The sequence below is a fragment of the Pipistrellus kuhlii genome, unplaced genomic scaffold, assembly GCF_014108245.1.
Source record: "Pipistrellus kuhlii isolate mPipKuh1 unplaced genomic scaffold, mPipKuh1.p scaffold_m20_p_17, whole genome shotgun sequence".
In the NCBI taxonomy this organism is placed as follows: domain Eukaryota; kingdom Metazoa; phylum Chordata; class Mammalia; order Chiroptera; family Vespertilionidae; genus Pipistrellus; species Pipistrellus kuhlii.
Genome location: NW_023425482.1, coordinates 459774 through 484028, shown reverse-complemented (window position 1 = coordinate 484028; position 24255 = coordinate 459774). Strand labels below are relative to the sequence as shown.

At 36.3% G+C, this 24255-nt stretch overlaps 2 protein-coding genes and 1 pseudogene across 5 annotated transcripts in view; 2 read left to right on the top strand and 1 right to left on the bottom strand.

Annotated features, from left to right (window-relative positions):
- LOC118720849 overlaps positions 1-9213 on the bottom strand; it is a 19845-nt pseudogene extending 10632 nt beyond the window's left edge.
- Positions 1-24255, top strand: part of ZNF566 (zinc finger protein 566) — a 140092-nt gene that overhangs the window by 57620 nt on the left and 58217 nt on the right. The gene's annotated exons all lie outside the window — the stretch shown is intronic.
- The window catches only part of ZNF260 (zinc finger protein 260), a 27628-nt gene extending 3373 nt beyond the window's left edge, over positions 1-24255 (top strand). Inside the window, exons 2-3 of one of the 3 annotated variants that reach the window (XM_036440724.2) lie at positions 1541-1664; positions 20804-24255. In XM_036440724.2, coding sequence (XP_036296617.1) covers positions 21277-22374 — 1098 coding nt within the window. In that variant the 5' untranslated portion in view covers positions 1541-1664; positions 20804-21276 and the 3' untranslated portion in view covers positions 22375-24255. Of the gene's footprint in view, positions 1-1442; positions 1665-20803 lie in introns of those variants that run through there. The other 2 variants (XM_045582491.1, XM_036440725.2) reach the window with 2 other exon arrangements.

Here is a 24255-nt window from a genome sequence, read left to right as displayed (position 1 = left end):
ACAATTTTCTTCTATCTATAAAGATGCTTTCTTCCAGTATTTGATCTTGCAACATATTTTTCAACAAAATGAAAAAAATAAATACTACAATTGCTTTAATTGGTCATTCAAAAATTCATATACAGAATAATAGCTTTGATATATACAAAAAATACAAAAAAGATGGAACTTCGTTTACAAAAGCAACAAATTAGTTAAAATACCTAGGGATAAATAAGAACTGTTTAAAACCTATATTTAGATTGTTTTTAAAGTTAATGAAGGACCTAAAAGAGATTTGAACAAATGGAAATATCATATTTTAAAGATTTTAAAAGTCAGCAATGTATTCTCTTATGTGAAGCAAAATACACAATGTTTGGTGTAATACACTACTATTTTGAGTAAATAGAGATAAAAATGTATATTTGTAGTTGCATAAAGAAACTTTGGAGGTTTACACAGAAAATAAAAATAGTTGTTGTGTAGGGAGATGCAGCATCCATTAGTGATTTATTTTTCTGTTTGTCCGTTAACTATTAGCATAACTGAATTTCTGACTTTGATCATCAAAGAACTCTATAAGCAATAGCATTCCATTTTTGGTGTTAGCTGACAAATGAATAGCAAGTGTCCACTCCTATTTCAGGTTTGTCCTAAACTCCTCATCCATACATCCAACTGCTCAATGGACATCTCACTTGGAGGTTACATAGGAACTTCAAATTCTTTTGTATTCAAAATGTCATACTGATATTTCTTTCCTCCTACAGTGTGCCTCTATCCATTATCCCTTCTGTATTTCCGTTTCATCAGCGCATATCACTATCCAACCAGATGCTAAGCCTCTTACCTCTGAGTAATGGAAGGGCTTCTGAGTAAGTTTGACCCTTTTATCTGATACATCCTATTAAAAATTGGAGACCCTGACTATTTATCACAATCAGTGATAAAAACGTGTATTTGCTAAATCCATGAATGACCCTATAATTGTAGGATACTTATAATATTTAACTTCTAGAATTGCATAACCAGCAATCAGGCTGGCATGGGAGTGGTTAGGGGGTGATTAGCCTGGCAGGCAGAAGCAGTTAGGTAAAATATTAGGCTTCTAAAAATTTAAGAACTTTGAGCCATGAACAAAACCAAAATAACTTCCTTAGTATTTTATTCATATCACTCAAGGTTCATGACTTCACATTTATAAAAAAAAAGTGTTGTTATGTTCAAAATTTTATTCAAATCTGTAACTGTTCAATAAGGAGCAAGACCATAAGTGACACCTACTCAAAACTACCTGTATGGGTTGAGATTCTGGAGAACTCTGGGAACTCAGTCTTAGAGTTTCTCTGTTTAAACTAAATTATGAAAATAAGTTACTTTCTGTGTCCCATTTCTGAAAGTGCAGCCTTTAAATTATATGATGGGTTTAGCCTGAGATGCAAAGTACAAATATTTTTTTCCATGTGCTCAAATGTACGTGTATACTCTAGCTTTTAAGCTAAAGGGTCATCATCACTTTGTTCTTTTTTCATAAGCAAGTTTTCTGTGCATTCCCCAGGAACTGCACTTTTCTTATCCTTTAAAACCTGACAGTCCTAAAGACTCAGTCTGAAATCTGGGATGCTGCTTTGATCCTCAACAATAACTTCCAGTTCCTTTTTTTGTCACATAACAGTTATGTGGTGAGTAGTAAATTTCATGGTGTCTTTGGTCCATGTTTCTTTCTTTTTATTTTTAAATATGCTTTTATTGATTTTTAGAAAGAGCAAGGGAGAGGGAGGGAGGGAAAGAGAGAGGGGAGAGAGAGAGAGAGAGAGAGAGAGAGAGAGAGAGAGAGAGAGAGAGAGAGAGAAACATCGATGAGAGAGAAACATCAATCAACTGCCTCCTGTATGTCCCTCACTAGGGTTGGAGCCAGCAACCCGGGCTTGTGGCCTGACTGGAAATCAAACCAGCAACCTCTTGGTTCATGGGTAACACCCAACCACTGAGCCACACTAGCTGGGCAAGGATCCATATTTCTTGCAAGTTGGCTATTTAGTTGTAGTTGGAGCTGGAGCAACAATACATTCTAATTCTAATCAGGTAAAACAAGGAATTACCACTCTAGGGCAGGGGGCCAGTAAACTTTCTATTAAAAGCCAAGTAGTAAATATTTTAGACTTGGTAGATTGTAGAATCTCTGTTCAACTGCTCAACTCAGGGATTATAGCACAAAAGTAGTTTGCTTAACATTAGAACATTTTGACTTATATTTTGAAAATATTTTTTAAACCACAGATAAATTTTGTTGAACGGACCATTTTGGCCCTAGCTGGTTTGGCTTAGTGGCTAGAGTATTGGCTTGTGGACTGAAGGGTCACAGGTTTGATTCCAGCCAAGGGCATATGCCCAAGCTTTGAACTTGATCCCCAGTAGAGGGTGTGGAGGAGGCAGCTGATCAATGATTCTCTCTCATCATTGATGTTTCTATCTCCCCCTCTCCCTTCCTTTCTGAAATCAATAAAGATATATCTTACCTAATAAAAGAGTAATATGCAAATTAACCATTATTCCACTACACCCACAAGCAACGCCCACCAGCCAATAGAGCAAGTATGCAAATAAACCCAACCAAGATGGCTACAGCACAAAGAGCAGGAGGGAGGCTTGGGTTTCCCAGGTGATGGAACAAGCCAAGCTTTCTGCCTGCCCTAGCTGGCCTAAGCCTCCACTCAGTGCTTCAAAGTTTCATTAATAGAAGGTAAACAATCCAAACAGAAATGGCAGCAGCCACAGAGCAAGCAGAAGGCTTGGCTCCACTCCAGGCTACAAAGTTTCAATTGTAGAAGGTAAATAAATCCCAGATACCAGGGCCTCCGCTTGGGTCGCCAGGGGGCGTGGCTGGCCTGCAAACCACCACAGGCCCCTCGCTCAGGCTGTCCTAAGCCCCAAGCGAACCCCCACCCTGATCCGGGACACCCTTCAGGGCAAACCAGCTGATAGATAAGCCTCTATCCTATCTAATAAAAGAGTAATATGCAGATTGACCATCACTACAACACACAATATGGCTGTTCCCATGTGATCAAAGATCCTGTCCCTATGTGGACACAAGATGGCCATCACAAGATGGCCAGCAGGAGAGGGCAGTTGGAGGTGATCAACCCTGCAGGGAAGGGGAGGGCATTTAGGGGTTACCAGACCGACAGAGGAGGGAAGTTGGGGGCAAACAGACTGGCAGGGGAGCAGTTAGACATCAATCAGGCTGGCATGGGAGTGGTTAGGGGGTGATTAGCCTGGCAGGCAGAAGCGGTTAGGGGCAATCAGGAAGGCAGGCAGGCGAGCAGTTGGGAGCCAGCAGTCCTGGGTTGTGTGAGGGATGTCCAACTGCCCCTTTAGGCCCAATCCCCTCTAGTGGTGCCAGATTGGAGAGGGTGCAGGCTAGGCTGAGGGACATCACCTCATCACTGGCCCTGTGTACAAATTTCTGGCCTTTAGTATATATATAAAAAGAAAGGACCATTTTGCCTGGTATTCAGAGATGTTTCCTAGTTTGGTTCAGGATTGTCATTTTATAGTATGAAAAATTCAATTTTGATAAGTATATGTGAAGGATATTGACATAAATCCTATAAAAATATGAGGGGCTTTAATTACAAAGGAGATATAATCTTTTTTTCTTTTGGCTTACTAGGAATTTAGTAGCCCAAGTCCCAGGCATGCTTTTGCAAATTTAATGAATTACAGAGTTGGAAATTTTTAAATAAATAGTATTGCTGTAATTTGTTAAAAGTTTTGCAAAATCTGTGGGCTTTACGATTATGATACATCTTAACAAATCTCTTTTTTCCCCTTATGTTTATTTTTCTGTTTAGGTTTTGTCTTTTCTGGTTTCAGTTTTCATAGGTTGTATTTGCTAGATTTTCAAATTTATTTGCATAGGGTTGAGCAAAATAATCTCGACTTTTATTTTCTTATTACTAAAATAAGAAAATCCTTATTTTCTATCTATTACTATTTCCAAATAGTCATTTTTTATTTTTGTAGTTTTGCTTTTATTCCCTTTTAGTTTTTCCTAATAACTCAAAACTTTATTATTATTTCTGTTTTGTTTGTTTATAATACCTTAATTTGTTTTCTTTACTAATGTGTCGGTTTTGATTATTTCTTAACCTGAATGCTTGCTTTATTTTTTTATGACTTTAAAAAATAATGTAAGCACTAAAACTTCAACAAGCATTTTTCAAATGTGTTCTGTGGATTTTGATATACAGTTTTCTGACTAATATTTCTGAATATTCTGCAGTTTATTTAAATTTTCTCTTTGACCAAAGCGTTTGTTCAAACCAGTAAATTTTGAAATTTACAAATGAAAGATTTTTGTTTTCCTACTTTAGGGTGTGTTTTTTAGTTGTTACTTTTTTGTTGTTTTTAGTCAGTATATATATATATATATATATATATATATATATATATATATATATATAGTGCCTTTGGAATATTTAAAGTTTTATATTATTGTTATAAGGGCCAATTTTGACACTTGTTCTTTAAGCATTTGAAAAGATGGTTTACTAGTACTATCTATTTTCAAGATACAGAATAAACTGATTAGCTGTAAGTTATATATTAGTATAAATTCTTATTTTCCTGTTTTTTTTAATATATTCATATATGTATTTATAAGGTGTCCCAAAAAACGTATACACACATTTTGAATAATTATAAAGGCTGTGTTTATAAATCTGTAGTTAACAAGCTCTTCAGGTATTTTTGAGACATGATAAAGTTTAACATTTATATAGCAAAACCTATGTAAACTTTATACAGAGTATTTCCCAAAAATGTATACACACTTTAATAGCTGATAGCTCAATTTTGAAAATAAAATGTATTTTAATAAACACTGCCTTTATAATTATTCAAAGTGTGTATGTACATTTTTTTGGATACTCTATATATGCAGTTTTTTGCATCTTTGCCTTTTTGCAATGATCCATCTATCAAAGTTCTGTCCATTGTTTCTGCTGAGCTTCATTTTTATTAAAATATCTCCTATTGCTCTCAGCTTTCCAAAATCTGTACTTCCATCCCATGTTGTAGTTTACAAGCAACTTGGATTCTAAGTACTTTCTTATTTGTATTTTTCACTTTGATACCTAAGACATACATTGAAACTCATTAGCAGAAAAGCTAGTATTTTATCTTTCTAGCCTGCAGTCTTTAAAACAAACAAGATAATTATTAAATAATTTATAATTGTTATTGAGGTAAACTTACATAAAATAAAAGTCCCCCTCTTTAAGTATATTATATGATAAATTTTGATAATCGTATACAGTTGGCTCTTCATATCTGGGTTCTACATCCAAGGATTCAACCAACCTTAAATCAAAAATATTTGGTAAAAAATATATTGTTGCATATGTGTACTATGCATACCTCTTAGTATGCATAATATATGTTTAACATGCTTTGCTTTATTGCACTTTGTACATAATGCAACTTCTACAAATTAAAGGTTTGTGGCAACTCTGCATTGATCAAATCTATCATAATCGTTTTTTCCAACAGGCTTATATAGCATTTTTTAGCAATAAAGTATTTTTAAATTATGTACATTTTGTTTACACATAATGCTTTAGTACACCTAATAGACTACAGCAGCAATTTTTAACTTGTGTGCATAAGAGGTATACTGGTATACCACAAGAATTTTTAAAATATGCTATATCTGACTCTTTAGTCAGGGGCACTGATGTTTTTTCCATTAGATTGTCAAATAAAAATATGACAACAGTCAACACAACAATAGGCATCCAATGTGAATAAATCAAAATTACACTTATTTTTTTAGTCAAATATATTATATATGCAAAATATATTTTTTGGTATGCTGCAGAATTTTCATAATTAGTTTATGTGTGCCATGAGATGGAAAAGGTTGAAAATTGCTGGACTACAGTATAGTGTAAGCATAATTTTTATATGCACTGGGAAACAACTTGTGTGCTCAGCTTTATTGTGATATTTACTTTATTGTGGTGGTCTGGAACTAACCTTCAATATGTTTGAAGTATGTCTATGGTTAGGTTTACAATGGTTGCATCTCTATGAACATGTACAGACTATTTTTCTTGTCATTGTTCCCTAAACAATTCAGTGTAGCAACTATTTACATAGCATTTACATTGTATTGGGTATTATAATAATCTAGAGACAATTTAAAGTGTATGGGAGGATATGCATATGTTATATGCAAATACTATGCCATTTTATTTAAGGAATTTGAGCTTTGAGCATCCATAAATTTTGGTATCCATGGGGTGGGAGACAGGAATATCAAGGGTTAATCATAGAATCATATAACCCACACAAAAATCAAGATACAGAACAGTTCCAGCCACAATCAGGTGGCTCAGTTGGTTGGTGCATTGCCCCATGCATCAAATAGGTTGTGGGTTCAATTCCTAGTCAGGGCACATCCCTAGTTTGCAGGTTCCATCCCTGGTTGGGGCATTTATGGAAGGCAACTGATCCATATTTCACATTGTTTTTCTCTTACTTGTTCACTTTGTGTCTCTGTCTCTCAAATCAGTAAAAATGTCTTCAGGTGAGGATTAAAAAAAAAAAGAAAGAGTTTGGCCAGCGTGGCTCAGTGGTTGAGTGTGGACCTTTGAAATGGGAGGTCACAGTTCAATTCCCAGTCAGAGCACATATTGGGCCGTGCAGGAGGCAGCCAATCAGTGATTCTCTTTCATCATTGATGTTTCTATCTCTCTCCTTCTACCTTCCTCTCTGAAATAAATTTTTTAAAAAGGATACAGAACAGCTCCATCATCAATTTCTTGTGCCCTTTTGCAGTTGAACAGTATCCCCTCTCTCATCCCTGGTGAGACTAATCAGCTTTATATCACTACTAGAGGCCTAGTAGTGCATGAAATTCATGCATAGGGTGGGGGTTGTCCCTCACCTGGCCTGCACCCTCTCCAATCTGGGATAGCTGCTCCTAACTGCTCTCCTGACTGCCTGCCTGATTGTTCCCTAACTGCTCCCCTGCTGGCCTGATTGACACCTAACTGCTCCCCTGCCTGCCTGATGGTCCCCAACTGCCCTCCCCTGCCAGGGCCTGATGGCTTCCAACTGCCCTCCCCTGCTGGGACCTGATCGCCCCTAACTGTCCTCCTCTGCTGGGGCCTGATTGCCCACAACTGCCCTCCCCTGCCGCAACCCACCTCCTCCACCGGGACCTGTCTCCTCTGAACGAGGTGGTGAAGATGCCAGGAGCAGCCTTCTCTGGGCCACACAGAGCTACAGGGCCCCCAGGCCTGATCACCAGGCATCCAGCCATCTTGTGGTGGCCATCTTGTGGCGATGTCGCATAAGGGCATGGTGCCACCTAGGCTTTTATTGTATAGGATAGCTTTGCCTTTTCTAGCATTTAATATAAATAGTCATATAGGGTATAATCTTTTGCATTTAATATATTTGACTTTTATATTTTGAGATTAATTAATGCTTTATATATTAATATTTCATTTCTCCTTATTACTGATTAGTATTACACAGTCTGGACATAATTTGTATACTCACCAGTTGATACACATTTGGATGTTTTTTCATTTTTGATTATTACGAATAATGCTAGTATGAATATTCACATACTAGTCTTTGTGAACATATGTAATATTTATTTTTCTTGAATAAAGGTTTAGGAGTGGGATTGATGGGTAGAATAGTAAATGCATATTTAACTTTATAAAATATCAAATAGTGTTCCAAAGTGGCTGTACCATTTTTCATTTCAACCAACAATGTATGAGAGCTACAGTGACTTCATGCTAACACACCCAGATTGGCAGTTCTTTTAACTTTAGACATTTTAAAGGATTGGGGTTTTAATATCCATTTTTTCCCCTGATTATTTGAAGAAACTTTTTAAATGTGCTTTCTGGCCATTCATATATCTTTGTGATTGTATATTTTAGTCTTTTGCCATTTTAAAAACAAATTATCTTTTTATTATTGAGTTTCAAGGATTCTATATATCTTGGATACAAGCCCTTTATGAGTTTCTCCCAGTCTGTGACATTCCGTGTGTGTGTGTGTGTGTGTGTGTGTGTGTGTGTGTGTGTTTTAAGATATATTTTTATTGACTTAAGAGGGTAAGGGAGAAAGAGAGGGGGAGAGAGGTAGAAATATCAATGAGGAGAGTGAATCGTTGATTTGCTGCCTCAGGGAGTGAGCCTATAATCCAGGCATGTGCCCTGACTGGGAATCAAATCGTGACCTGCTGGTTCACGGGTCCACACTCAACCACTTAGCCATACCGGCCAGCTGGATTTGTTTTTTAAAGGGCATTAATTTTTAATTTTGATAAAGTCTATTTTGCCACTTTTATTTTAATAGTTCTAACACTTATATTGTGTGTTTTTTTGTTTTGTTTTGTTTTTCGTTTTAGAAATTATGGCATTGATATGAAAGACAGCAGAGTCTTATAATGATTTATAAGAAAATGAGGATATAATTTTGAGAGATATAGATCAGAACAAAATTAAGGTTTTCAAGCTAGAGGACAGAAAACAATTATAAAAAAAAATGATTTAGAGAGAAGACATGAAAAGGGCCCTTTATAACAGAAGTGCTTGGGAGGGCGGTGCGGGCAATAGGCACTCCTGGCCTGGCTGGAACCTGAACCTGGCTGGCTCTGGCCTGGGTAGGCCTCCACAGGCTCTGGTGCTCTCCCGAGATTCCCTTGAGCGCCGGGGGTGGGGCTGGCGGTTCTAGAAGCCAGACGCCCCCAACATGGTCTCCGGCGTTGCTAAACCTGGTCCGGGCTTTGGGAGTTTTCCCTGCATGTCTGCATCTGCCCCTTTGCAGCCAGATCCTGGAAGGAATGGCCTGCGAGGCCTTTGGCTGCGGGGCTACAGCTCTGTAATCTCAGACCACCTTCCCTTTGCCTCCCGCACCAGACCTGATCCAGTCGCCCTCAGCATCCTTTGCACTTGATCCTTTGCGAACCTCCCTTGAGGCCCACGGTTGGAAAAATATGTTTTGCTACAAAGGTTTTGGCCTGTCACCCGCATTAGATCCGGGGGGGTTAATCAGTCGTTCAATGTGAGCACACACAGGCAGGCACTGTGCCTGCTAGGTGCTATAGTCTAACCTTTAGTTAATAAGAATGAAATAATAACTGGCCCTAAAATTGCACTTACTTTGTGCAACACATTTGAAGGTGCTTTGCACCATGTTAACTCCAGTATAATCCTCACAACACCTGTAGAGGAAGGATTAGCTGGTACTCTACTAACATTTGTTCAATTTCATTTCTCTTTGTTTTAACATTGATGAGATGTATAGGAACTGACCTCCTGTTTATATCAACTAGCCTATGGTAAAATCAGTTTTGTTAGCGAGTAAGTTGAGGACCTACTGTATTTATTATAGTAAGTGCCCTGTACCTGTTTGTAATGTCACCCCTGCAAGGACACATGGAACCGCCTGCTGCTTGTGAAGATGCTCAGGAAACCTTTCTGTTTAAACAGAAAGGAATCTGGTAGCTCAGAGTCTGCAGGAACACAGCAGTGGGGACCTGGCCCTTTACCTGTACTTATCCTGTGTTCATTGTGAGCAAGTTCTTTAGACATCTGTCTTCTGATCATTTAGTCTAGGTTTCTAGCAGTCTGCCCTTCCCAACTCCTTAACCAAAAAGCTACTACTGACAAATACTCGAGCAGCGATCACCAACCACCAACCGGTGGTCCATGAGGTACAAAAGGTTGGCGACCACTGGTTTAAAAAAACCTTTGGAGACTGTAACACCTTCCACATCCCAATCTTGCTAGCCTACCTCCCTTCCTCCCTTTCTTCCCCCTAGGAGGGAGAGAAAGAGAGAAAGAGGGGGGTGAGTGGAGGAACGAAGGGAGGGAGAGAGAAGTGCTTGGATAACAGGCATAATCAGAGAAGAAAACTAAGTAAAAACTGATATTGATAGCAATGACAGCTTCTGTGTCCAGACATGATAGCATCAATAATCAGAACACTACAGTATGATAGGGAAGCAAAGATGGCTGTTTTCTGGCCTATTTTCTTTTTTTGTATTAAATATATGTGTACTTTGCTTTTTAGCCCAAGTGAAATTCTATTGCAACTAGATATAAAGAGTACTGTCTATAGTTATTTTACAGTTATAGGTTGGTTTAAGTTAAAAAGTTTAACTTGTTTGGAGTGTCATCCTTATGTGCAGAGGTACAGGTTCATCCCTTGTTGGAGCACATATAAGAGTGGGTGGAACAGTGAGTTGATGTTTCTCTCTCTTTCTCCTTTTTTCTCTCTCTTTAAAACTAATAAATAAAAATTTTTAAAAGGCTCAAATATTAAAGGCCATCTCTATAAAAATAATGAATAGTGGCTTTTAATTTTTTTATATATATTTTGATTTTTTACAGAGAGGAAGGGAGAGGGATAGAAAGCTACAAACAATGATAAAAGAAATATGGACCAGCTGTTTCCTCCATACCCCCCACCGAGGATGTGCCCACAACCAATGTACATGCCCTTGACCGGAATCAAACCTGGGACCTTTCAGTCCGTAGACTGACACTCTGTTCACTGAGCCAAACCGGTTTTGGCAGCTTTTAAATTTTTAAAGGTCAAATAAGGTTATAGCTATTTCTAAAAATATATGTTTTATTGATTTTTTACAGAAAGGAAAGGAGAGGGATAGAGAGTTAGAAACATCCATGAGAAAGAAAACTCAATTAGCTGCCTCCTACACACCCCCTACTGGGGATATGCCTGCAACCAAGGTACATGCCTTTGACCAGAATCAAACCTGGGACCCTTGAGTCTGCAGGCAGACACTCTATCCACTGAGCCAAACTGGTTAGGGCAGATTATAGCTAATTTTGCTCCATCCTTCCTCAACCACAGTTCCTAAACTACAGAGTTAGTCACACTAATTTAACTATGTTCACTGGTGTTTATTTCCATATTTTCTATGATACATTTACCTAATTTTATTTAATTTTAAATATTACCAACATGTTAATATGGAAGATGTGGTTCATAAAATTTCCTGCATTTATTTTTCTTCATATTTTCTCTGGAATTTATTTAGTAGATATTGAAAATCTTGGGTTCCTCCCAAGTAAGTGTACTAATTTTTCAATCATTATTCCTTTTCTTTGTTCATTTCTCCCCCTTTTTCTGCTATTCTTCCTTTGCTTAATATATATATATATATATATATATTAATATATATAATTTATTTCAGAGAGGAAAAGAGAGGGAAGGAGGAAAGGAGGGAGGGAGGGAGGGAGGGAGGGAGGGAGGGAGAGAGAGAGAGAGAGAGAGAGAGAGAGAGAGAGAGAGAGAGAGAGACATCAATGATGAGATAGAATCATTGATCGGCTGCCTCCTGCATGCCCCACACTCGGGATCAAGCCTGCAACCCCAGCATCTGCTGTGACCGGAAATCGTTCAGCAACCTCCTGATTCAAAGACTGATGCTCAACCCCTGAGCATCCAGGCTCTTCCTTCCTTCCTTCCTTCCTTCCTTCCTTCCTTCCTTCCTTCCTTCCTTCCTTCCTTCCTTCTTTCTCTCTTTTTTTAATTCTGGAAGATATCCTGCAATTTTTTTTTCCTGAATCTATTGAATATTTAAGGTCAACAGCATATTATTTCCAAAAGCACTTCTTTATAGAACTCTGTTAATATTTAATTGCTATATAATCTCTTTGTTTCTGTGATAGTATTTATAGTATTGTATCATTTGTATATATGTGCTCTTCTATTTCTTGCCTTGATTTTTTATTAAATTATTATCTGTGTACATATTTTACCATTGCCCACCCCACCCATACAGACTCTCCCCAGAGTTTTGTGTCAATTGGTTGCACTTATATGCATGTATACAAATCCTTCGGTTGATCTCTTATCTCCCTCCCCGCTGTAATTTGACAGTCTGCTTGTTGCTTTACTCTCTCTATATGTATCTTTTAGTTCATCAATTTATAATGTTCTTTATTATCCATAAATGAGTGAGGTCATGTGGTGTTTCTCTTTCATTGACTGCTTATTTCACTCAGCATGATGTTCTCCAGTTCCGTCCAGATTGCTGCAAATGATGAGAATTACTTTTTTATGGCAGCATAATATTCCATTGTGTAGATATACCTTAGTTTTTTTATCCAGTCATCTGCTACGGGCACGTACGTAGACTGTTTCCAAATCCTAGTTATTGTAGATTGTGCTGCTATGAACATAGGGGTGCATATATCCTTTCTGATTGGAGTTTCTACCTTCTTGGGATATAGTCCTAAGAGTGGGATTACTGGGTCAAATGGGAGTTCCATTTTCAGTTTTTTGAGGAAGCTTCATACTGTTCTCCACAGTGGCTGCACCAGTCTGCATTTTTACCAGCAGTGCACGAGGATTCCTTTTTCTCTGCAACCTCGCCAACGCTTGTTTGTTGATTTGTTGATGTTGGCCATTCTGACAGGTGTGAGATGGTACTGCATTGTTGTTTTGATTTGCATTTCTCAGATAATTAGTGACTTTGAGCATGTTTTCATGTGCCTTTTGGCCTTCTTTAGGTCCATTGCCCAGTTTTTAATTGGATCATTCATTTTCCTTTTATTTCAATAATCAATTCGGACTGTCACAGTACAACACGTGAGATTGCAGAGAAGCTTCATGTATCACATACATGCATTGAAAATCACTTAAAACAACTTGGCTATGTTCAAAAACTCGATACATGGGTTCCTCACGAACTGAAAGAATCACAGTTAACGCAACGCATTAGCAGCTGCGATTTGCTAAAGAAACGTAATGAAAATCATCCATTTTTAAAACGACTGATAACTGGCGATGAAAAATGGGTTGTTTACAACAATATCAAGCGGAAAAGATCGTGGAGCAGGCCAGGTGAACCAACTCAAACAACATCAAAAGCTGATATTCATCAAAAGAAGGTTTTGTTATCAGTTTGGTGGGATTACAAAGGAATTGTCTACTTTGAACTCTTACCACCCAACCGAACGATCAATTCTGATGTCTACATTGAACAACTAATGAAATTAAACAATGCAGTTGAAGAAAAGCGGCCCAAATTGACAAATCGAAAAGGTGTTGTATTCCATCATGACAATGCAAGGCCACACACATCTTTGGTCACTCGGCAAAAATTAATGGAGCTTGGTTGGGATGTTTTGCCACATCCACCATATAGTCCTGACCTTGCACCATCTGATTACTTTTTGTTTCGATCTTTACAAAACTCCTTGAATGGTAAAAATTTCAATAATGATGATGATGTCAAATCGTACCTGATTCAGTTTTTTGCTAATAAAAACCAGAAGTTTTTTGAATGTGGGATTATGATGCTGCCTGAAAGATGGCAAAAGGTCATTGATCAAAATGGGCAATACATTACAGAATAAAGTTATTTAGTTCCATGAAAAAATTGTCTTTGATTTTCTTTAAAAAATCCGCAATTACTTACTTGCCGACCCAATAGTTGAATAAGCTGTCTGTAGATGTTGAAGATTAAACCTTTATCTGTGATAACATTTGCAAATATGTTCTCCCACACAGTGGGCTTTCTTGTTGTTTTGTTGATGGTTTCTTTTGCTGTAAAAAAGCTTTTTATTTTGATGTAGTCCCATTTGTTTATTTTCTCTTTAGCTTCCATTGCCCTAGGGGCAGTATCATTGAAGAAGTTCTTTTGGCATATGTCTGAGATTTTGCTGCCTGTGAATGCCTCTAGTATTTTTATGGTTTCCCATCTATGTTTAAGTCCTGTATCCATTTTTACTTTTTTTGTGTGTGTGTATCGTGTAAGTTAGTGATCTAGTTTCATTCTTTTGCATGTATCTGTCCAATTTTCCCGACACCATTTATTGAAGAGACTGTCTTAACTCCGTTGTATATTCGTGCCTCCTTTGTCAAATATTAATTGAGCATAGTGATTTGGGTTGATATCTGGGTTCTCGATTCTATTCCATTGATCTATATGTCTGTTCTTGTGCCAGTACCGGGCTGTTTTGAGAACAGTGGCTTTGTAATACAGCTTGAAATCTGGTATTGAGATCCCTCCTATTTTACTCTTCTTTATCAGGATTGCTGTGGCTATTCGGGGTCTTTTATTGTTCCAAATGAACTTTTGGAGAGTTCTTTCTAGGTCAGTGAAATATTCTGTTGGTATTTTAATGGGGAGTGCATTGAACCTATAGATTGCTTTGGGTAGTATGAACATTTTGATGATGTTGATTCTACCAATCCATGAACATGGTATGTTCTTCCATCTGTTTACATCTTTCTCTATCTCTTTCAGTGTCGTGTAGTTTTCCGCATATAGGTCCTTTACTTCCTTAGTTAAGTTTATTCCCAGATATCTTAATTTTTTTGGTGCGATGATAAATGGAATTGCTTTTTTAGTCTCTGTTTCTGTAAATTCACTGTTGGTATATAGAAATGCCATAGATTTTATGGCGTTAATTTTGTATCCTGCTACATTGCCAAATTCATTTATTAAGTCAATTAGTTTTTTAATGGAATCTTTTGTTATTTTTATGTACAATATCATGTCATCTGCAAATAAGGATATCTACTTCTTTTATAATTTAGATGCCTTTTATTTCCTCTTCTTGTCTAATGGCAATGGCTAGTATTTCCAATACTATGTCAAACAGGAGTGGCGAGAGTGGGCATCCCTGTCTTGTTCCTGTTCTTAGAGGGAATGATTTTAGTTTTTGCCCATTGAGTATGATATTGGCTGTGAGTTTATCATATATAGCTTTTATTATGTTGAGGTATGATCCTTGTACTCCCACCCGGTTGAGAGTTTTTATCAGGAAAGTGTGTTAGATTTTATCAAATGCTTTTTCTGCATCAATTGATATGACTATATGATCTTTATCTTTCAATTTGTTTATGTGATGTATCACGTTTATTGATTTGCAGATATTGTACCATCCTTGCATTCCTGGAATAAATCCTACTTGGTCATGGTGTATGATCTTTCTGATGGTCTGCTGGATTTGATTTGCTAGAATTTTGTTGAGGATTTTGGCATCTATGTTCATGAGAGATATTGGCCAGTAATTCTCTATCATTGAGTTGTCTTTATCTGGTTTTGGTATTAGGGTGGTGCTGGCTTCATAGAAGGAGCTTGGAAGTGTCCCTTCCTCTTGAATTTTTTGGAATAGTTCGAGGAGGATAGGTTTTAGTTCTTCCTTGAATGTTTGGTAAAACTCTTTTGTGAAGCCATCTGGCCCTGGGCTTTTGTTTGCTGGAAGCTTTTTGATGACTGTTTCAATTTCTTCCCAAGTCACTGGTTTATTGAGATTTTTAGATTCTTCCTGATTGAGTTTTGGGAGGTTGTATTTTTTTATGAATATGTCCATTTTCTACAGGTTGTTCAGTTTGTTGGAATAGAGTTGTTTATAGTATTTTGTAACAATCCTTTGTATTTTGGCAGGGTCTGTTGTTATTTCATCTCTTTCATTTCTGATTTTATTTAGTTGGGTCCTCTTTGCTTTTTGGTGAGCCTAGCTAGAGGTTCATCAATCTTGTTTATCCTTTCAAAGAACCAGCTCTTGGTTTTCTTGATGTTATGTATTGTTTCTTTGGTCTCTATATTGTTTATCTCTGTTCTGTTTTTTATTATTTCCTTCCTTCCGCTTACTCTGGGCTTTTCTTATTGCTCTTTTTCTAAGTCTGAGTTGTAGAGTTGAATAATTTGTTAAATTTTTCTTGTTTTTTGCAATAGGCTTGTAGGGATATGAACTTCCCTCTCAAAACTGCTTTCGCTGTGTCCCATAGATTTTGGATTGTTGTGTTTTCATTGTCATTTGTTTCCATGATGTTTTTTAATTTCTTCCTTGATTTCTCTGGTAACCCACTCCTTGTTTAATAGCATGCTGTTTAGTCTTCATGTGTTTGATTTGTTTGGATTATTTTTATTGTAGTTAATTTTCAGTTTTATGCCACTATGATCTGAGAAGATGCTTGATATGATTTCTATGTTCTTGAATTTGAAGACACTTTGCCTAGGTCCCAACATGTGGTCTATCTTTGAAAATGACCCATGTGCACTTGAGAAGAATGTATATTCTGTGGGTTTGGGGTGGAATGTTCTGAAGATGTCAATTAATTCCATCTGGTCTAGTGAATCATTTAGGATTGATATTTCTTTGCTGATTTTTTTATTAGATTATTTGTCCAAAGGTGACAGTGGTGTATTAAAATCTCCTACTATGATTGTATTGCTATTAATCTCTCCCTTAATGTCCTCCAGTAGGTTTTTTTTTTCTTTTTTTGTTTTTTTTTGTTTTTGTTTTTTTAATGTATTTGGGTGCTCCTGTATTGGGTGCATATATATTTACCAGGGTTATTTCTTCTTGTTGGATTGCTCCCTTTAGTATTATGAAGTGGCCTTCATTATCTCTTGTTATGTCCTTCACTCTGAGATCTAATTTGTCAGATATAAGTATTGCTACCCCAGCTTTTTTTTCATTTCCATTTGCCATTTTTTCCACCCCTTCACCCTCAGTCTGTGTGCATTGTTCATTCTGAAGTGGGTTTCTTGTAGACAACAGATATATGGGTCTTGTTTTCTTATCCAATTTGTTACCCTATGTCTTTTGATTGGAGCATTTAATCCATTTACCTTTAAAGTTATCATTGATAGGTACTTATTTGATGCCATTTTTATTCTATACCCTTGTGTTCCTTTTTCGCTTTCTATTCTTTATTTTTACAGTAGACCCTTTAGCATTTCTTGCTTTGCTGGTTTGGTGGTGATAAATTCCCTTAGTCTGTTTTTGTCTGTGAAGCTCCTGATTTCACCTTCAATTTTGATTGATAACCTTGTTGGGTACGGTATTTTTGGATTCAGACCATTCCTTTGCATGACTTTGTATATTTCATCCCATTCCCTTCTGGCCTGATGAGTTTCTGTGGAGAAATCAGTTGCTAGTCTGACAGGGGTTCCTATATATGTAACTTTCTGACTCTGTCTGTCTGCTTTTAAGATTCTTATTTTGTCGTTGGTGTTTGCCAGTTTAATTATAATATGCCTTGGCATCGGTCTTCTGGGGTTCATTTTGCTTGGGACTCTGTGAGCATCTTGGATTTGTGTGGGTTTTTTCTTCTCTATCTCAGGAAAGTTTTCTGTCATTATTTCTTGAATTATGTTTTCCATGTCTTCCTCAGTTTCCTTTCCTTCTAGAACCCCTATTATTCTAATATTGTTTTGTATTGTCCCAGAATTCCCTTAGACTCTCCTCCTGCTTTTTAATTTTTTTTTTTTCCCAGAAGCTGCTGTAATAGGGTATTTTTTTCCATCTTGTCTTCTAGCTCACTGATGCGGTCCTCTGCTTCTTCTAGTCTACTCTTGATGCTTTCTATGAGTTCTTTACAGTAGCGATGCCATTTTTCACTTCTTCTTGGTTCTTCTTCATTTTCTCTTGGTTCTTACTCATATTGTCAAATTTATCTTTCATTAGTTTTTATTATTATTTTTTTTTTATCTTTCATTATTTTTAGCCATCTTATGATCATTACTCTGAATTCTTGCTCTGGTAGGTTGCTTCCTTTTCTGGTGATGCCTGCTTTTCTTTCATATTCGGGCTGTTTCTTTGTCTCCCCATGACCTCTCTTTTCAGGATGTCTGGTTATGTAGTTCTCTCTCCTGCTTTTATTTAAAGGCACAAAATACTACACAACCAGGTATAACACACAAGGCACTGAATAGAAATGTGTTTGCGATATTCATAACCTCCAATAAAGGTGACTAGAACCCAGGTAACAAAAATATACAATCAAACAAAAAGAATAGGCAAACCAATCTTACAAAAAAGCATAAAACTTCAATATAGTTAACATTCAACATACAACTACAAAGGGATAGAGAGAAATACTTTTTTTTTTTTAAAACATTCTTAAAATATATTTTATTGATATTTTACAGAGAGGAAGAGAGCAGGATAGAGAGTTAGAGATATCAATGAGAGAGAATCATTGACCAGCTGCCTCTTGGACACCCCCCTCTGGGGATGTGCCTACAACCAAGGTGCATGCCCTTGACCGGAATCGAACCCTGGACCCTTCAGTCCACAGGCCGACGCTGTATCCACTGAGCAAAACCGGTTTTGGCTTTTTTAATTTTCTTTTTTTTTAGGACAGCGACGAGGGAGGTGTGCATGGGCTTGGAGCAGGGGGTTGGAAATTAGATATACACAAGTAGGGTGAAATTTTAGGTGGAGGTCAACAAAGAATTGGAAAAATCTAGAGCAGGAAAGAGTTAAGATAAACAGGGCACCAAAGGGAAAAGATTAGGAAGAGAGTGATGGCATAATGGTAGAGTTGAGATAGAATAAAGCATTGGAGAAGGAAAGATAAATATAGACTGTAGAACAATAATCCCAAAATAAAAAAATAATAATAGTAATAAAAATAATAAGAATAAACAAAAGAAAATAAGATAAAAAAGATAAAATAGTAATAATGTTGATTACATATACAATGTAATAATTAAAAAGGTAAAATCAAGTGAGGAAAAAAGAAAAAAATAGTTTCTTGAGTTAACGTTGCAAATAATGGAAAAAAACCAAAAACTAAAAAATTAAAAAAATAAATTTTAAAAAATTTAAATAAAATTTGCAGTAACGAAGGTCATTCACTTCCTCTATTGTTCTCTTCGGCACACCTGTTTCCCAGTCCGGACAGTATTGCAGTTCTCTGTGTTTCACTGCTCCTCAGTGTTGTAATCCGGTCCTGATTTTTAAGCTGGTCTTGCTTTGATTTTATTACACTAGGGTCAATTTGTGATTTAGCCTCTGGGTGGTAGTGTTTTGTAGGTTGACTTCCAGGGCTGTAAAGCCTCTCTAGTTTGTTTTTTTTTTTTTACCCCTCTCCTCGGCACTGATCTATGGGGGAGGGCACGCAAGTCCAAGCCAACTGTAATCCTCTGTAATTCTCCGATATCCCTCCGAGTCAGATCTAAACGTGTTCCTCTTTAGATATCTCCCCTATTAGGAGCCCCATCTACTTTCACGGGTGACACCCACCCAACAGCCAGGTTCTTCTACTTGTAATCACCACCCCTGTCCTCCAGTTTCTATGCTCCCGGTGTGCAAGGGCTTTTGTCATTGCCGGAAGCACTCACTCACTGTCTCTCCGCGAAGTCTGACCTTTTCGCTGTGCAGTGGGGCACTCCTTTGAGTCCAAGTGTTTGCACCGCCTGGGATCAGCGTTCTTGGGGTCACACCTGCTTGGTGGTCGCTGCGGCTGTGGATATTCAGGCCTCTGACACAATCCAATCTTCCCTTCGAGATGGCGAGATTTCCCCGTCTATCTTGATTTTTGTTTTGATCTACCTTTCATGCTAGGGCTTTCATCAAGTTTTTTGTGACCTTCAGGTCTACATTAAGATGAACATTATGGGGTTTGGGGAAGCAATGGTAAGGTATGTACACATATAATATCTTAATAAAAAATGGGGAAAAATAAAATAGAAATAATTTTTAAAAAAAGATGAACATTATGACCAGAAAGATTATTGCAATCTCTGTGCAAGTGTGAGTTTGTGAAATGGTGAGCTTCACTGAACGGCATTAAGTCAGATATCTATGTGTTTCATTGATGTGACTCCAAGATCTCATTTTTTTCACAAAAGAACCTTTCTGTCATATGACACCTGGCAACCATCAGCACATCTAGAGTTCAGCAGTAGAAAGGGATTGGGACTGTCTTCTGATACGAACTTTTATTCATCCTCTTCTTTTATGTACTCTTATCTACTTTTTCTGTCATTACTAAATTTGGAAACACTCCATTATACTTTGTCTGGATAATAAATTCCCATTTTCTTCCAACTAGGAGAGTTGGGTGCATCAACTTCTCTTTTTATAATCATTTTATTTAAGCTTCACCTTTCACTTCACCTATAAAGCCTTTCTGTTGACAGCTGTATTACAAATTACCTTGCTTTTAGGTGTTATCCTCATCTGATAACTTTTCACTTATGCCACTGAGTTTTATAGTTAATTGACAGTCCATTATTTTTTTCTTTTCAAAATTTCCTAAAACTTTTCATCTCCTGATATCTCCGCAACCTTTTAGTTTTTATGATTATGTGCTCCCTCTCACCCCCTTAATATCATTTTAATGGAGAAGAAGGAAAGTGTGGAAATAAATGAAGTCATGAGCCACTTAATGATGGACATATACATTCTGAGAAATGCTTCAGGCAGTTTCATCACTGTGCAAACATCATAGATTATATTTACACAAACCTACATGGTATGGCCTATTATACACCTAGTTTATATATACTGTATATAAACTATGGGACCACTGTCATATATGCAGTCCATCATTGACCAAAATGTTGTTATACAGGACATAGCTGTATCTTATTTAACCACACATCCTCTTTAATAATATTTCTATTTCATTTTTTTTTTTTATCTCTCCACCCTAGGCTCTTCCAATTTTATATTTGTCCTTTCATCCTATCATCTGCCACATAAAGATATTTCTCTTATTTTACTAATTTATGAAGTGTGCAACATTACATTTAAAAGCAGTTTAAACTGCATGTATTCATGACTGTCTTTGTATTTGAATTTTCTTTGATATGTATTGTAGATTTGAATTAGTTTATTTATAGTAGCATATTTTAAAATTTTACTAATATGGAGAAATTGACAAGTGATACTGATGTTGATGATGGCAATAACTGCTTTATTGGATGTAAATTACATGCCAGGCACTAAATATTTTATAGTTATTAACTCTTCAATTATGATTTTTTTATATTCCCTTTTAGAAGAGACCTGGGAAGTTTATAAATAAAGACACATCATGAAAGACTTATGAGTTAAGTCTCATCCTTCTTCATGAAAATACAGCTAAGGAAGTACTCAGAAAACATAGGAAACAGAAAATTGTTTCCTCTGGTCACAGACATTGATTCTTAAGATATGCCTGTTTTGCCTAACCTCAGAATAAACAATGTGGAAAGATTTCCATCATAAATTCAACTTGCTTAGATATCTGAGAATTGATATTGGAGAGAAACCATATGAATTTAGTGAATGGAAAAGCTTTCATCTACGTGACACATCAAGAGATACTAAAGAAGTCTTATTGGAAAAAATATCTTCATGGTAACTATATTGAAGAGCCGTCAGACTGAATCTCCTTCACTATAATCAAATTCACATTAGAGAGAAACCTTATGAGTGTAATAAATGTGAAAAATTCTTTAGCCTGAAGCAAAACCTCATAGAGCATAAGAAAATGCACCCAAGAGAGAAATCGCATGAATGTCACGAATGTGGTAAAGTATTCTCTCAAGTCTCATCTCTTACTTTACATTTGAGAAGTCATACAAGAAAGAAACTATATAAATGCAGTAAATGTGAAAAGGCCTTTAGACAGAAGAGAAACTTCCTTTCTCATCAGAAACATCATACTGAAGAGAAACCTTATGAAAATGGAGGAGCTTCTATACAGATGCCAGGTCTTATTAAACACCAGAGAGGACATTCTCAAAACAAATCACATGCATGTAAGGAGTGCGGGAAAGCCTTCAATGCCAAATCATATCTCATTGAGCATGAGAAAATTCATACTGGGGAGAAACCATTTATATGTGATCAATGTGGAAGGGACTTTAGCCAGAAACAATACCTCATTAAACATCAGAATATTCATAGTGGAAAGAAACCCTTTAAATGTAATGAGTGTGGAAAAGCTTTTAGCCAGAAGGAAAACCTCATTATCCATCAAAGAATACATACTGGAGAGAAACCTTATGAATGTAAAGGGTGTGGGAAAGCTTTCATCCAGAAATCAAGCCTCATTAGACACCAGAGAAGTCATACAGGAGAGAAACCCTATGTATGTAAAGAATGTGGGAAAGCCTTCAGTGGTAAATCCAATCTCACTGAGCATGAGAAAATTCATATTGGAGAAAAACCCTATAAATGTAATGAATGTGGAACAATCTTTAGGCAGAAGCAATACCTCATTAAACATCACAATATTCATACAGGAGAGAAACCCTATGAATGTAATAAATGTGGAAAAGCCTTCTCTCGAATTACATCACTTATTGTACACGTGAGAATCCACACAGGCGATAAACCTTATGAATGTAAAGTATGTGGGAAAGCATTCTGTCAAAGCTCATCTCTTACTGTGCATATGAGAAGCCATACAGGTGAGAAGCCCTATGGTTGTAATGAATGTGGAAAAGCCTTCTCTCAGTTCTCAACTCTTGCTCTACATATGAGAATTCATACTGGAGAAAAGCCTTATCAGTGTAGTGAATGTGGGAAAGCTTTTAGCCAGAAGTCACACAATATTAGACACCAGAGAATTCATACTCATTAAAATTCTATGAATGCCCTGAACTTAGAAAATCTTCAACAGAATTCATATTTGTAGTATATCAGAAAATCCATCTTACACTAAAGTGACATGAACATGGAAAATCCTTCAGCACTCAAAATACTGAAATTTTAAATAAAAAATATAGTGTTATAAAAACTTATACTTCCAGAGACAACACAATAAACATTGTTAATGCTGTACTTCTTAGTAGCATTCTCATTGAAGTAAAGATCCAGCCATGGACACCAATCAGCGTGGTTCTGGAAAGTCCTACCTGATGCATTAAGAGGAACAATTGTCATGTTATATGTTTTGCTATTTGGGTAATTATCAATTATTTGCTCTTTTTCAATCATTAACAAAATAGATTATGACAGAATATTGTATTCTGAAATATATGCACACCTTTAAGAAGGAATTGGTAATTGACATGTGTATCACAGGTTGGTAGGGAAATCATGCATGAGTCAAAAGTGGACTCAGGGTAATTGACTCTTCATATGGAAAAGTATTAGGATATTTGCTGTCATAATACATTAAAATATTTACTTATGAAATCCAATAATATTGAAGACTAGAATGCAAAATGTGAAATAGTAATATGAGTTTTATAGGAGAATGTTTTTAAAACCTTGGAGGAAGAAAGAATTTCTAAAATTTATTCCAGAAAACTCACTCAAGTATATATATGTATACCCAAGAAACATAATATGTACCCAGGGAGTCATGTACCTTAACATTCACTGGATCATGAATTATATTAGCAAAATATTAGAAACACATATCTGTCTCTTGTGAAATGGTTGAATAAAATGATATAGTCACACAGTAGAATATTTTCTAGTAGTTAAATATACTTAACAAGGAAACATCTGAAAAAGTATGTAGAGTGAAAAAATAATCTGTATAAATTTGAATTAAATCACCACTAACCAACACCAGTAGTAAGCATTGGTTATGGATGGATATTTTGATATAAAACTATGAAAAATGGATTGCAAAGATATATACTCATTTCCCAAAAGTGGTTGTCGCCAGAAAGAAAGGTAGTGGAAGGGAAGTGGGATCAAGCATGGTAGTTAAAAGAGTACTTCAGTTTTGTATCTAAACATCCATCCTTAAAAAGAAATAAAAATTCCAGGTAACCACAACAGAATGTTAGTTAATTCTGGGTTGTGGCAATATATGTGTTTATTTTTTTTGTTCTATTTCTTTTAAACTTCTGAAATTAAAAATGATAAAGATAAGAGTAGGAAACCTATATATGAAGTACATATTAAAATGGGCTCACATTCACTGTCAGAAGCCAATTTTTCTGAAATTATGTTTTAAATATGAAAAAAAATTTAATTGTGATGGCAGCTTAATAGATTCAATTATTTAAATTTACTCTCACATGTCACATTACTGTGTGTGGTTTCTGTTCAGAAGTTATAGCATAATTTTGTAACAGATTGGTTGAATCACATACATGAAAGAATTTAATAATACACACACAGACCTGGTAGAGGGAAAGAATTAATTTTCACTGAAACATTTATCAGAAAGTTTTATACCCCATATAACCAGTATTGACAATGGAAAATAGACCATTTTAAAATGAGGAAACCATGTTGCTCTTATATTTTTTAATTGGCACTGAGTAAAACATCCACTCTTATGGTTTAGCCTCAAACTAATATTTTTCTCTCTTCTGCCAGACATAATCAATTCCCATTTGTTTGTTTCCATAGAGAAAGGGGTGCAGAAAAGAGAGATGGACCTAAACTATTTTTTTGCAGCAAATTTTTTTTTTTTTTTTTAGGATTTTTGAAATGGATGCTCGATCCCTTTTCACAGCAATATGACAGGTAGAAATCTCCTAATGCTCTTTGTTAATAG